Here is a 15,822-nt window from a genome sequence, read left to right as displayed (position 1 = left end):
TCCTCACAATATTAACTTCTTCTTGCCTCTCTCTCTACTCGAATGTGAGTTCCCTGTGTATAGGGACTTTGTTTTTGTTCACTGTTCTCTTTCTAATACCTAGAATATACCTGGAACTTAGCAGGTGCTCAGTATCTGCTGAATGATCTTGCTGACCCCTCATCTTTCTATTTTTTTCCTTCTTCCTTGTACTACCTAATCTACTCCCTACACACACACACACACACACACACACACACACACACACGTCCCATGCCCACCTTGCCCCACCACCATCTCCATTTCTCTAATGCCTAGCTCACATGTCTTCAACAGTTTGCCAGGCTGAAGTCCAAACTTTGCAGCCTGATTATAAACATCCTCCACAATCTGGAACCAGCCAACTTTTCTAGCCTTATCTCCCATTAAATCCCCAAACCAACCTCCCTTTCCCTTCCAGTCACGCTGCTTTACTTTGTTCCTATCTTTACTCATTCCTATCTTTGTTTCTCTGCCGGTCTTGGACATCCTTCCTCCCTATACCTTTTCTCTAACAAACATCAAGTCACAGCCTTTTCTGAACAAAGAAGTCCCTCCTCACACTAATCTACTCTCATCTTCACTGCATTCTTTAATCCTTTGAACTTCATTTACATGTTGTCTTATGCTACCAGACCCAACATACTCTGAATTTCTTGATTGTGGGATCTTGTACTTCTTTTTATTTCCCATCACTGTCTTACGCATGACCTTGAAAATATTCTAAATTGTCTCTGAAGCATACCTTATAGTCTACCATCAAAATGAATGACCAAAACTTTGGTTTAGTATAAAATTAGCTCATTAAATTTAGAACAAAGGACAAGACCTTTAAAATGTTTCCTTTGGACTTACTGCATTCTGAGTATATCTCCTGAAAATCTCCTGCTGTCATAGAAAAGTTAGAACCAGGAGGAAGACTGTGGGGGTCAACATCAGGGAAAAAGATGGGTCGAATCTGATCAGCTGACCTCCGGTTATTGCTAAATTGATGGATCCAGGGATAAAGCTTATATTTATTAATTTCAGAACATCTGCAAAATATGAGCATAAAATTCAGTGTTAAGTATTTTACAAAGAAAAGTCTACTTTAAGCATTAATCAGGTTGAAGGTTTACTTATATATAATCTATTAATAATTAGTGTTCCCACTATACCCCATCCAATTACCTGAAAATGCACATATATATGTAGATGAGTAACTAATCATGGGTTAAAAGAAAAAAAATAAAAATTTCAGAGATATAAAGATGTTGTCCAATCAAATTTTAAAAAATTTACTTGTGAACTACAAACTCAAGTAAAAAACATCCAACTATTTTTTCAAAAAATGGTATGTATGCGTCTTGTTTGTTACTTATTTTAATTATTTTGTACAACCCTCAAATTTTTACCTTCATACCATCCCCTAACGCATACTGCCACCAAGAAAACATATTATTTAAACCAGGCAGCTATTTATTTTTTCTCTAACAAACCTCTTCTGGCTTTTAAAGTAACTCTTTTTCACTACCTTCTAAAGAGGCCATGGGATCTTTAGAAGAAACTAAAGAAGTTCTGAGATCCTTCTAACTCAGACATGTCAGCATAGTTGGCCATTTTATAAGAATTCGGTTTAGGAATATAGTTATGATTGCTACACTGAACTGTTATTCCACTGAAGAATCAAAGGGGTAAAGTAGTACAATGAAGAAGACATAATACTCCTTCCTAGATCATACTCAGTCCTGAAAATCTGCACAGAAATTATGTGTTTCATGGAATTGGAATGCCCTATTACTTTATGAAGAGTCACTTACCCATCCTCTTTCAACATTCTGTTAACTAGGCAACTGATTAAAGTAATAACCTGTATAAACAATTTGATTTTAATATAAAAAATATCTGTGGTATGTATTATAATTAAACACTATTATCTTCAATTCTTCAAAAATAGGTAAGTCAATCTGATTCTGAGAAATTACTATTTCCAGCAAAAAGTAAATTAAATACCTGTTGAGTACAAAGTTGGAAGAAAAGAGCATAAAAAAACTCCATTCATTTCCTTGACAAGCATAACCTAGCATAGCTATTTCCCAGGCCAGTCTTCCTAGTCCAGCACCAGGTACCAGAATATTTACTTTAGAAGGATCCCTGAAATGAAATAAGGCAATTATGTCCAACCCCTCAAAGAAAAGAAAAGGAAAAAAAAAATAAGACAAAATCCACATTAACAACCAAAACTTAAATATTCAATAAGAAAAAACTACCTCAAAACTGACTTCTAAAATTAAGAAATACTTGTTGTAAATACCAATAAAAAATAAGGGAGGACTTATCACATGTTCAGTTATCAAGTGAAGGTTTTATCCCCAAAATATTATTTTTCAGAATACAAGGAGTTGCCTTGTATCTGAAGACTTATGAAGATACTCATAGCTGCTGTCACCTGAACAACACTGTTATGGGAAGAAAAATTTATCCCAGAGAGATCCCAGTACATACTAAGAGACTGAACAAAATTATTTTATCGTATGAGACAGTTAAACAAATCTATTTCTAAATTGTATCTAATACAATGGTTTAGATAACTAAATAGGTTAAATACGTCACTCTTAATGTGTTAGGTGTATCTTTAAACTCTTAAGTATGTCAGTTGGCAAAAGAATTTGGAGGGGGATAATCTCATGGGGAAAATGGGAAACTACCTTCTAATTAAGCATATACAATGGCAAATATGTCACACCAAACCAGGGCTCATGATCTATACTCCTCTTATCAGCATCACAAATGACCTTTGCTGCAAGACACACACCATTCCACTTTCAAACACTAAAAAGCTTTAGCAAAGCAAGGGCCCTTCTCAAGAATTCTGGCAAACCAATACAACCCTAAGGAAACTAAAATGGTATTCTTGTAGAAAACCAAAGGAAAATGTGTATCATCAGCTGTCATCTGTCACTGAAAAGAATTTTGCTATTGTTTGTTTCACCAAATTTAGTTCATAAATCAGATCCAATTTCCAAATCTACTCCCACATATAATTCTTTTTCTATCTTTATACTACATGGTCTTTAAATCTGGAGTGCTTCAAACAGCAACAGGTCTTTTTACTAGTAGCCCATATGGTAACTTTTGCATTTCCCACTTTGAAATGAAAAAGAAACAATCAGAACTATGGGCTTTTGAAAATTACAATATAGTCTATAAATAAAGTAACATGGGAATTTGCCCACTTTTATTCAGTCTTAAGTATCTGTATATGGAACATATATTTGTATAAAAGCCTGTAAATCTATTTAGTTTGTTTCAATACTGAATTAAATATATACAATAAAGCATAGGCCAAAACTTGTTAAAAGTATTTCTAACAAATAGGATTATGATTAGTAAGATATCCTTTAATACTTGATATGGACAAACTGATGCCAAGGTACCACATAAGAATTTTCATAAAGTAAAATAGAATGCTTTCTTCTCATTCCAGATTATATACAGTATGTTTGGTGTATATGTGAACACTTCAGTTTTTAATGAACAAAATGGGCATATCCTCTTTGTTCAGACTTACCTATATTATCTAATAAGAATGTACATATTTTTAATATTAGAATTTGAAATACTCCTAGCTATAGAATACTGTGCTACCCCTTGTAAAAGAACCTGTTACTAGAGCATCCCGTCCAGGCCTTACTCTCTCATTTTCATTTTCCTATCAAACCCACCAAAACCCTTACTCTCCCAGAATTACCTCTTTACTTTGCTGAGTTCCCATTTGCCTAATTAAAACATGCATTTTTTTCAAGAGTCTGTTCTCACCTTAAGATTTAAAACAAAACTAAAGCAATGCAACAGAAAGTAAAGGATTGGGAAGTAAATTTGTATTTAAACCTTTACAAATGTAATCACTAATAATTTCTGAATGGCCGATGACCTGAGTAAATAATTACCATGCACAAATCAGAAATTACGCTAACCTAAAGGAAAGTTGTGTTAATAATGGTACCAACAATTATTTTGTTAATTTGTGGGAAGTTAACATTATAACTGTTATCATCAAAATCTCTTCTAAACAGGCCCACAGAACTCTCTATCCCCACCTTGTGGCAGGAAGTTTCTGTATAAAACTACTAATTAAAAGGCTGTCATCAAACCATGGAAGCCAGAACTGTATAAAAAACCTTATCTTAGGAGTTAACAGAGATTATTATCTACAGATCTATCAGTTACTTTTATTATGACAAAAGGGATTTCAGTGAGCATATAAAAGGAAACACATTAAAACAAGCTGTCTAGAATTTTAAAAAATGAATGAGAATCAAGCAATGAATGGAAGAAGATGGAGATTTTTTTCCCCTATATTTTTGTTCTTAGCTAGATTTTTCCCACTGGGTCTTTATTATTATAAGGGCTATTAATAGCATCATGGAAAATCCCTTAATTATAATATGTATGAAATTAAGGCCCTATAAAAGGCACTTTCTGCCATGAATCCACATATAGATAGGGCATTTTTATGAAGGTATTTCTGTGAAGGGTAAGAAAAATATAAATCTAAGTATAGAACTTTATGGTGAAGTGACTTTAAACATGACTAAAACTTTAAAAAGCAGAAACAGAGGCTCAGTAATCCAATGTTGCCTGATTTACAGTCATAGCAAAAATAAGCAAAGAAGTAGAGAAGCAGTACATTTTTCTATAAATGTGATACCCTAACATCAGCAGGAATAGTTTCAACAATTTATCCAGCCAAGTAAGAACGGAGAAGAGACACATCTGGAAGGCCAGAACACAGACCCCTGTATGTCTAAAGAGGCCATGGATCACATTTGGACCACCCTTTGTGTTCCAGCTGCTTTACCAGAAGTAAATATTGTGGAGAGAAGCTTCCTTTATAGTACACAGAATGATTTTTGCATTGCAGTTACAGATTAGCAAATTCAAACACACAAAATACTTCTCTTTTGTCAACATAACGACATTTAGCTGACCCCTGGTGGTTGTATGAACAACTTTCAAGCACCAAAAGTGTTTCTGTTTGAATCAGAGCAATTCACTGTCAAATACAGTGAAAGCCTCTTGTGGCTAATAAACATTTAAATATCGCTAGTCCTAACTGAGATGTGTTGCAAAGACTTGGTATAAAAAAGTAATGTAAAATAGCTCATCAATAATGCCACTTACTGATAATATGCTGAAATAATAATTTAGATATACTGGATTATATTTTATTAGTAACTTCACCTGTTCCTATTTGTTTTGTGTGGCTATTAAAAAAACTGAAAACAACATATGGCTTGCATTACATTCTATTGAACAGTGCTGCTCAATACAGAAAAATCATAAAAACAATTCTGAGCAAAACCAATTGTGAAATGACACCATAAACCATTATATGAACTTTTAGAACATACAGAACAAAACAATGCATTGTTTAGGAATATATAAATGTAGTTATGTGGGAAGGTAAGATTAGAATTAAACTTAGGTTACCTCCTCTGGAAAGAGAAGAATGTGCTCTGTATGGTTTACAGGGCAGTTTCAACTGTATCTGTCATGTTTCTTTTAAAATTTCTTTAGTTTTTAAAAAGCCGAAATAAATATGGCAAAACTTCAAGGCTTAATAAAGCCAGGTGTTGAAATATTTCTTATTCAAAGTATAAAATGTGTAAAAAATCTGGATTAGTGCTAGCTCCTTCGAAATATGATCTCAATTTACTTCATCCACTCCCAACGAAGAACTCCTAATTATCAGCCAAACAATTTCTCACCAATTCCAGAAAATACTTTCTCACCTTAATCTTTAGAGCTCCTACACACCCACAGAAACTCAGCTGAAATTACCACCTAATCAATGAAGTCTCCCAAATATCCCAGGCAAATCTTGAACTTGTTTCTTGATGCTTCAGTACTTTACACTTCTGTTGTACTTTATGTACTAAGTTCTTCATCACTTTGCTTCTTTCTGATACATTTAATAATATAGGGGTCAGCAACTATGACCCATAGGTCAATCATCTGTTTTTGTAAATACCATTTTATTGGAATACAGTCATGCCCATTCATTTATATACTGTTTATAGCTGCACTGCCACAACAGAGCTGAGTTGTCCCCAGAGTCCACACTGCTCAAAGCCTAAAATATTTACTAGCTGGACATTTAAGAAAGTTTGTCATCCCCTGTCGAATGTATCTTGAACCTCTTTCTTGATCAGTACACAGAGCTTCCCTAATCCATTCTATGACTAAGTATCCCACTGTATGATTATATACCATAATGTATCAAAATCTACTAAGGACATTTAGACTGTTTCTAATCTTTTTTTATTATAATGTTAAAACTAATAGTGGTATAAATAGTTTTCCATGTACAAGAAGTCTGTATGTTGAATTGCAAGAGTCAAAAGAAATGCATTTGAATTTTGTTAAATATTACTAAGTTGTCCTTCTTGGCAAGATTTTACTAATTTATTCTTTCATCAGCAACATATTCCTCACACCTTTAGTTAAGTTATACAACTTTCAAATCTTTGCAATATAATAGGTAAAAAATTGCATTAGTGTCGTTTTAACATTTGTATTTTCTTATGAGATTGAGCATCTTGTATTTCTTTTTCTGTTAACTACAGTATTTTTCTACTGGGTTACTGGTCTTGAATTGTTTTTCCACTGAGTTATTACTGTAGATTTTTAAACACTTAAAATCCTTAATTTTAAGAGCTTGAGATCTTGATTTGAAAGATATCTGAAATACATACTTGTCTTTGGTCTAAGAGGCTTTCAGGATGAGGGAGAAATCTATTTTCAGTTTGTAAATACTCAGAATATTCAGCAGTCTACATTTCCTCCATTTTCTCTTTTAAAATGGTTTCTTTTAGCTAAGAGAATCCTTTCACCAATTTAATTTATATTTTTTATTTTAACATAAGTGGAAAAATGCTCCTTTAAAGCTCAACATATTTCTTCCTAATGACCAACTGTATAAAAGAAAAGTATGTACAACTAACTAGTCAATAGTATACCAGTATCTGCTCAGAGTGAAATGCAGAGACATAATAGATCTCCCACCCACACAAACAAAATACCATTTCAGATTCTTCTAAAATGGAATGGGTTAATGAAATTAAGATATTAAAAAAAAAATACAGTCCAGAGGTTTTCAGGATTCCTTAAGAGAGTATGATTCTATGTGGCTGTGATTTCTTCTTTCAGGTAGGACTCAAATTTATGAATCTTTCTTAGCAAATATAAACTTTACAGCACTAGTTTCTTAAAGTTAAACATTTAAATGATTAGACGGTCAGTTGAAAAATTAAAAAATATCAATACATATTGTTCAGACTATCAATTGAGAAGTTATTATGCCTATGTTCATATTTGAGAAAACAGTTTAAACTGTGAAATCATATTTTAAGAAAAAAATTATATTGTTAATTTCAATGAGCAACTTTTATATCCTTTGAAACATTTTACATTTTAAATGTGAAGTATTTTACCTAATCAAAAAGATTTAATTATACTTTTATTTTAAAATAACCTATTAAAATCATTGAGTTAATTCATTCTTTTCTTACCAGTCCACATTCTGTCAACAGCAATAATGTATAAGTAACAGTAAAATAATATTCTGTGCAAGTTCAGTACCTTTAACAATGACATGCCCTTTTAGTATAGCTAACACTGTCATGCTGATTGGATGCCATGGTAATATACATGATTCAGTGATTACTGAGTAAGAACAAAATAATGTTTAAAGTGCTAGGAAAGATGTTGACATAAGCATTTGGCACTCAGCCTTCCAAATATACTGTAACTGGCACATTCCTACCATATAGAGTCTTACCTCACAATCTACTTTCAGAAACATATTTTGAATTTTGAAAAACACCTACATGACTTACATATATAGAGGTATCCTTTACATTTATAGAAGTTATTAAACTATTATCTGTACTTTTATAGAGCAGAGCACTGAATGTATATACATTGAGAGATTAAACATGGTTATGTTAATACAATCTAAACCAATCTACATATTCAAGACAATCCCTAACAAAATTATATCAGCCTTTGTCACAGAAACGGAAAAGCTGATTCTGAAATTCATATGGAACTGCAAGAGGCTCCAGATAACCAAAACAATCTTGAAAAAGAATAAATGGAAGGACTCATGTGCCTGATCTCAAATCTTACCAAGCTACAGAAACTGAACAGTATAGTACCATAAGAGCAGACATATATATAAACCATTGGAATAAAATAAGAGTCTAGAAATAAATCCTCACATATATGGCCAATTGATTATCAGTAACAATGCCAAGACAACTCAATGGGGAAAAGGATAGCCTTTTTAACAAATGGCACTGGGAAACCTGTATATTCACACATAAAAGAATAAAGTTAGACACTTACCTGATACCATATACAAAAATGAACTCAAAGTGGATCAAAGACCTAACTAAATTCAAGAGCTAAAACTATCAAACTCTTAGTTAGAAAAAAATATTGGAAGAAATCTTCAACATTGGAAAGATTTCATGAATATTACATGAAAAGCACAGGCAACAAGAAGAAAAAGTTGGACTTCACGGAAATTATAAAATTTTATATATTAAAGGTCATCAAGAAAATGAAAAGACAACCTATAGAATGGTAGAAAATATTTGCAAATTATACATCTGACAAGGGATTAATACACGCCACCCCAAGAATCAAAGATCACACAATCTTATCATTAAAAAATCTTCAATCTAATCATAATAATTAAAAAATCATGAAGAAATAGGGTTATTTAAAAAAATGAGGAACCCCAAACACCTTTGTCTTCTTTAATAAAACTTGAATACAAAATACATTAACAAGACTGATGCTAAAAACGTAAGTTAAAAGCTTGTCAATTGAGTCCTATATATAGCAAGCATTTCTAGTGGTTGAAGCACTTGAAATTTGCCTAGCTTTGAAGTCTATGAATAAACTCTTTTCTAGAATAAAACATATCACTAAAAAACTTCTTCCTAAATTGCATCTGCAGGGCACAAGAAAAAAAATATTATTACTATCTTACTTCTTAATCTTGTACATAGATATATGGATATGCACAATAAGCAATAGTCTTTTTTTTTTTAAGAGTAATAACACAGCTGGAATAATGAAAAATTCAATTGTGCTTTCCATGTTACTTACTAAGCTATTTCTGGGTCTCACACCCAGAACACTATAAACTGATTAAAGAAACATACACAGAATTGAAAATCAGTGAAATGTCATAACTGTCTTCAACAATGGAATAAGAATAATGAAAGCTTTAAATGAAACAGGAATCACAAATATATAATGAATCTATCACCCCTTGAACTGTGTTGTTCAGAAGGTAATTATAGCACAGCATGTCAAAAAATTACTGACCACAAGAAGAAATACATGGGGTAACTTTCATACTGGTTCAGCTAAAGACAACCTACATGACTTACATATATAGAGGTATCCAAGCACAGTGGATTAGCAGACATTACATGTTAAAGGATGACTAAACAAAACAGCTTCACCCTATCCTTTGCAGATGACAATACAAATGTACTAGTGGTTTCCTGTGGACATGGTGGCTCATTTACTACTGAAGTACATATTCACACCTTGAGAGTCCCAGTATTTCTTAATATTGCAAAGATCTTCCTATTAGTCTACTGCAGGAAAGATGTTAAAATAAATATGCATTAAGTATAAGGTGAGCTGCAGATGAAAACTTAGAAACTATTTCTAAGTTTTCTAGAAAGCCATAATATTGCTACATTACCACATTTCCAGATGCAAAGTTTAAAGACAAATTTTTCTTAAGTCAATTTAGAAGCAGCTAATATATATAAGAACATTAGAGATTAGAAGCACTTAGGAGATTCACTCAGTACCCCAACATTAGCGGCCTGCCAGAAGAAGGAAATGTCTTTTTTCTGGTTACCCAAATTACTCACTTCAGTTCTACTTTTCTTTGTACATACAATGTTTGGCATTCAATTAAAAAGTATAAGGTATGCAAGGAAGCAGGAAAATATAACCCACTGTAACAAGAGGAAGTCATCAACAGAGCCAACCCACAAATAGCCCATATGTTGGAATTATTAGGGATATTTAAATAATTATTAAAAAATGTTAAAGCATCAAAATATATTTTATTTGGTGATATATATTACCCACACTCTGAAAGCAAAGCAAGACAAACCCCAAGCAGGATAAACACAAAGGAAACAACATCTAGGCACCTCACAGTCCAACTACTGACAAAGGTTGGGATAGGGTGAAGAGAATGGGTAGTAACTGCTTAATGGATATGGGGTTTACCATGGGTTGATGAAATGTTTCAGAACTATACAGAGGTGATGGATACACAGTATTGTGAATGTACATAATGCCACTGAAGTTATTTTAAAATGGTTACTTATATGTATTTTACATCATTTAAAAAAAAATTAAGGGGAAAAAAACAAATACATAATTCTCAAAGATATAAAATGGCCCTGAAGCATATGAAGATGTTCAATTTCACTCATAATGAGAAATACAAATTAAAAGTATGCTAAGATACAATTTTCCACCCATTAGAATGGCAGAAGTTCAAAAGCTTGGTAATACAATGTTTAGCAAGGCTGTGAGTCAACAGTCACTTTCATACATTACTGGTAGGAAGACAAAACAGTACAACCCTTATAGGGATGTGTGGCAATAATTGCAGCAGACAGATTCTAAAGTGGCCCCCACCACCTGGTGTTCACACCTTTTTTTATTATCCCCACCCTTTGGTGTGCACAGGGACCTATGACTTGATTTAACCGAGATGTCATTCTTGTGATTACCTGTGATTATGTTACATTATAAAAGACTCCACTAAGAGCTTGCTTGCTCTAGAGACTCTCCTTGCTGGCTTGATAAAGCAAGTGGCCATTTTAGGAAAGCCCGTAAGACAAGGAAGTACAAGTGGCTTTAGGAGCTGAGGAGGGCTTCCAGGTCACAGTCAACACAAAGCTAGGGCCCTCAGTTCTACAATCACAATGAATTCTGCCAACAACAGAGTGAGCTTGGAAACAAAAACTTTCATAGGTAAGCCTCCAGGTGAGAACACAGCTCAGTGGCCATCTTGATTACAGCCCTGTAAGACCCTACACAGAGGACCCAGTTTAGCAAAGCCCATTCTTCTGATCCACAGAAACTGTGAAATAATAAATGTGTGTTATTTAAAGCAGTTAAATTTTTGGTAATTTCTTGCATTGCAATAGGTAACAAATACACAAACCATGATATATATGCATTTACCTTTTGGATGCAGCAATCCCATGTTTAAGAATTTACACTAAAGTACACTTCTGGTGGGGGGATCCGGGGGAGGGGAGATGAGGAAGTGAAAAAAAAAAAGGATATACATCCAACAATACCAAAATACACATGCATATGGTCATTAATTGTGGCATTATTTATAATTGCAAGATACTGCCAACTATTTGAAAAATCAAATATAGGGGATTAGCTAAAAGTACTCTATAGTTATAGAAGGAAAAGTAAAGACTGAGGAAGACCTGCAAAATGCAAAATAAAATACATGGCATGTTACACTGCGTGTGTGAAAAAAGGAGGTAATTAAAAAGAAAAAAACATCTGCATGCATCCATAAAAAACAAAACAAGAAGGATAAATAGAAATAAATTACAATGATCACCTACATGGGATGTGGGATTAGGGGTGAGTGGGTGAGATGGGGTATCGAATAGGGGAGAATGACACATTTTCTGAATATTACGTTTTTGTCTAATTTTATCTGGTCCGTGAATCAAAAAACAAAAATAAATTAACAAGGATTGGTCAGGGTGTCTGTGTGAGATGTATAACAACCCTAAAACTAAAAGCAACCAGAAACAAATATAAAATGTACTGAATTTCAAAAAAAAAACATAACCACACTGAGGGTAGGGGGAGTTGAAGGGGAGCTAATTTCAGTAAATCGTGAAGAATATTTTTATTAAATACCCTTAGTTTAGGGGAAAAATAATTGCCAGCAAACCCTGAACTCCCCCCCGCCCTCTTTTTTTTTTAACAGTGGTATAGAGGTAGCAATTCTGAAACCATTATGTATTACAGGATTGAGTAAATGTACTAATGTTGTCAGAAGCCAGGGATCTCAATGTGGAAAAAGGCAGACAGATATCGAGAACAGACGAAGCCAAGGAGGAACCCTCTGGGATTGGACTGGGATTGCAGGGATCTGTATGAACTAATGATTTCTAATATGTATGTGTGTGTGTTTGTGTGTTCTGTCTACTGAAGGGCTAAGAAGCAATGACACCTTAGTAACAATGAACAAACCTAGTGCCAGATCTTGGATACTACATACCATTCCACATTGAAAGGAATCAGGTTTTTGTAAAAACATCCAATTCCGGGACTGAAGTAGGGAAGATACAAGATGGGACCGAAATATCTTATTGTGCCAGAGATTAATGAAGTGCTCAAAAAAAAATTATTGAGGCGTGCCAAAAGGACATGGAGCCATTTAAAGGGACTCCTGCTGGCTAAATGGGGGGCAATTTGAACAAAATAAAAAAAGAAAAAGTAATGGATTATAACCCACTGAATAATAGGAACCATGAGTTCTTTCTCCTAATAGTTTATAGATATAGTACAATGGTGACTGACAATTGTAGAGTTAGAAAATTACCACTCCACAACCATCACAGGACAGATTTGTTCATGCAGGAATCATCAACAGCTGAAATTCCAAGGGGAAGAAAGTGTGAGGAGGAACAAGAAGGATATTAAGTGCATGATCTCAAAGTGTCTCCCTAGAAACTGTTTATTAGTTTCAAGGGGAGAAATAGTAACTAAACAGCAGAGAAACTAGGTAACATCCTGATGGGGTCATCAAAACTAAATAAATTGTTGACAGACATTGTATGTCTCTGAACGTAATATCCTGAAAAGGATGTGACATCAAGTACGCATAACTTCTGCAGAGGACATAGAATCTACATCTAATCATGAAGAAACATGAGACAATCTCACACAGTCTATAAAATAACTTCCTTGAATTCTTCAAAAATATCAATGTCATGAAAGTCAAACAGAGACCAAGGAACTGCTCCAGATTAAAGACTAAGACATACAGTTAAAGGTAAAACAACATTCTGGACTGGATTCTAGACTAGACAGGAAAGTAAGTTTTATAAAGGACATTATCAGGATAACTTACAAAACTTAAATATAGACTACAGATTAAGAAACAGTATTGAAGGTTAAATTTCCTCAATCTGATAACTGTACCTTGCTTATCCAAGAGAATATCCTTTTCTTAAGAAATGAACTCTGAAGGATTAAATGGTAAAAAACATGATAAACACAAATTGATTTCTCAAATGGTTTAAATAGTAGTTGTATATATGTATGGTTTTAGACATATACATAAAGCAGAGTAAAGAGGGAGGGAGGGAAGGAGAAAGAAGAAATAAAGCAAATGTCAAATGTTAAGAACTGCTGCATTCAGGGAAAGAATATGTGCGAACTCTCTGCATGATTCATGCAGCTTACATGTAATTTTGAAATTTCAAAATAAAAGTTTAGGAAAGAGAGAGAGGAGCCACAAACCGATGTGTATTAAAATTTCTGAAGGATATACCCAACTTAAAATTGCCGATCAATACTGAGGAGAAGGAAATGAGGAAAAGAACCCTCTCCACAAAGGCCCTTTAAATGATAGACTGAATTGCATTCAGTGGTTCTCTTTAAATATACCCTCTAAGTCAGGGGTTCCTAACCTGGGACCCATGGGCCCAAGAGATCTGTGGACAGAATTCATCGGCTCTATGAAGGGGAAGGGGAAAAAAATTACACTTAATTTTTATTAATCTTCAGCTGATAATTTTCCTTCAATTATGAATGCAGGTGACAAACAGAAGCAGTTTTGGCAGTTATCTTTGACTTTACCACCAACAGAAATCATATATTTTCACTTTACATTAGTTGTTACGGTTTTCAAAATAACATACTATTGATTATTTCCAAAATACAGTAATTATGCTTGCTGCTGGATTTTATTTACTATGGTATGTGATAAAAAGAATGTTATATCATAAACTTGATTTTTAATTATCTGGATAACTGCATTTCAAAATACCTGGTTTCCTTGTATGTCTATGCATTTTATTTTATTCATGTATGAAAGTTATTCTGAAAAGTGGACCATGGGCTTCAGACTTCTCAAGGTTTCTATGGCATAAAAAAAACATTAAGAATATCTGCTCTAAGCTACTGATCCCTTATTTACTTACAAGTGTGTCATAATGAGGAAAATTAAAACAGCTTGCAGCTTTTTTCTCTACCATAAAGCACATTATAACAAGATAAGACATCACTAATTAACAAACATTCGATCTCACCTTCTCATTTAATTTCTAGGTAACTTCCCTTCAGTTCTAGAGCAAAATTATTCAAAATATTAACTGCAACATTGAAGAACAAATATAACACTACACACCCACACATGGAAAAAGACAGGCACACACCTATAAAAATGAATCAAGACCATGAAATGTCTTTAGAGAAAACTTAGTGCTTACATATCTTAAAGAAAGGTTAAAAACAAGATACTATTTACCATTTCTCCTTTGGAAAATTTTTTAAAATTTCTTTAATGATTGGCTGGTAGCAGGCATCCCTTTCTGCTTTCCCAGTTTCACTCCAGTCTCTCACAAACTGTTTCAATGTGGATTTTAATTTATCCATATCAAATGTAGATGCTGGCATAATCTTTCCATTACCCTGTTTAAAAACAGAAATCAGTTAGTTTCTGAGAAAGTAAGCAATCTTGAATAAGGTTAAGTAGACATGCTACTAAGGGGCTAGGTAGATGGTTTAGTGGATAAATCACTAGCCTCTCACCTCAACGGGGGTTCAAGTGCAGCTTGAGATCCTAAATGAAAAGAGAGTTTGGGGGTCTCACTTCTACCCTCAATAGATTAAGGTCCATTAGTCATGAAACCACCAAATAATTAAGGAGCCTTTCCTCAGGACAGGACCAGAACTGAGCTGCTATGGAGACCGAACATCCTCCCTCTCTGTGAGAGACAAGAAAGTCCCTCCAGGTCATTGGGGGGCAGCGTGGGGAGGCTCACACAGAGGGGTCCAACTGTATCTATCCTGTGAACACTAAAAAAGGACTTCATTTCTATTACTACCAGTCCCTTGAGATTTACAAATGAAAATAAATTCTTAAAGTAAAAGAGTATCAACAGATATAAGATTCTGAAAGTAATGAATTTGGCAAGGGAAATAAATTTTACATAGCTAGGAAAGGTATTTGTAAAAATTTGAGTCACTAACTCTACATGCCAGAACACTATGTGAAAAGTGTATCAAAATGCCAACAATTACCTTAGTATTTTTAGAAAGGAAAGAAAAAAAATCAGTGAACAAATACAGTTTCTGTCATACTGTTCTATTAGGTCTAATTAAATGGTTGAACATGTAAGTGAAAACATTCTCTGAGTAGAGCAAATGACCTATGAAAAATTATAAAAAGGAAATCCAGAAAGATCTCAAAATAAAGAGGTCAAACCCTAAAATGAAAACAAACAGAAGAAACTTTCACATACATCTTCTCCATATTCTTTATTTTCAAACATATGTATGCAATCATTCACAATGGTCAGTAGTATTTCTTGATTATGGTCAATGCATTTCCGGATCTTGTCCAAATGAAGAAGAAACTGAGGAAGTAGTTTCTGCTGATTAGCTGGAAGCGATCGAAATTGTCTTTCTGTTCGGTTCACTCGTTCATGCATACTGGTG

At 33.7% G+C, this 15,822-nt stretch overlaps 1 protein-coding gene across 1 annotated transcript in view; it reads right to left on the bottom strand.

The window, feature by feature from the left end:
- Nucleotides 1-15,822, bottom strand: part of CARNMT1 (carnosine N-methyltransferase 1) — a 37,165-nt gene that overhangs the window by 13,097 nt on the left and 8,246 nt on the right. The window contains exons 2-5 of the mRNA XM_036893436.2: nucleotides 15,627-15,822; nucleotides 14,630-14,793; nucleotides 2,011-2,151; nucleotides 874-1,052 (exon numbers count right to left, since the gene is read on the bottom strand). Coding sequence (XP_036749331.2) covers nucleotides 874-1,052; nucleotides 2,011-2,151; nucleotides 14,630-14,793; nucleotides 15,627-15,822 — 680 coding nt within the window. The remainder of the gene's footprint in view (nucleotides 1-873; nucleotides 1,053-2,010; nucleotides 2,152-14,629; nucleotides 14,794-15,626) is intronic.

This window comes from Manis pentadactyla, chromosome 3 (assembly GCF_030020395.1).
Source record: "Manis pentadactyla isolate mManPen7 chromosome 3, mManPen7.hap1, whole genome shotgun sequence".
NCBI classification, from domain to species: domain Eukaryota; kingdom Metazoa; phylum Chordata; class Mammalia; order Pholidota; family Manidae; genus Manis; species Manis pentadactyla.
The sequence above is the reverse complement of the archived record's forward strand: the minus strand, read 5'-3'. Positions and strand labels throughout refer to the sequence as shown.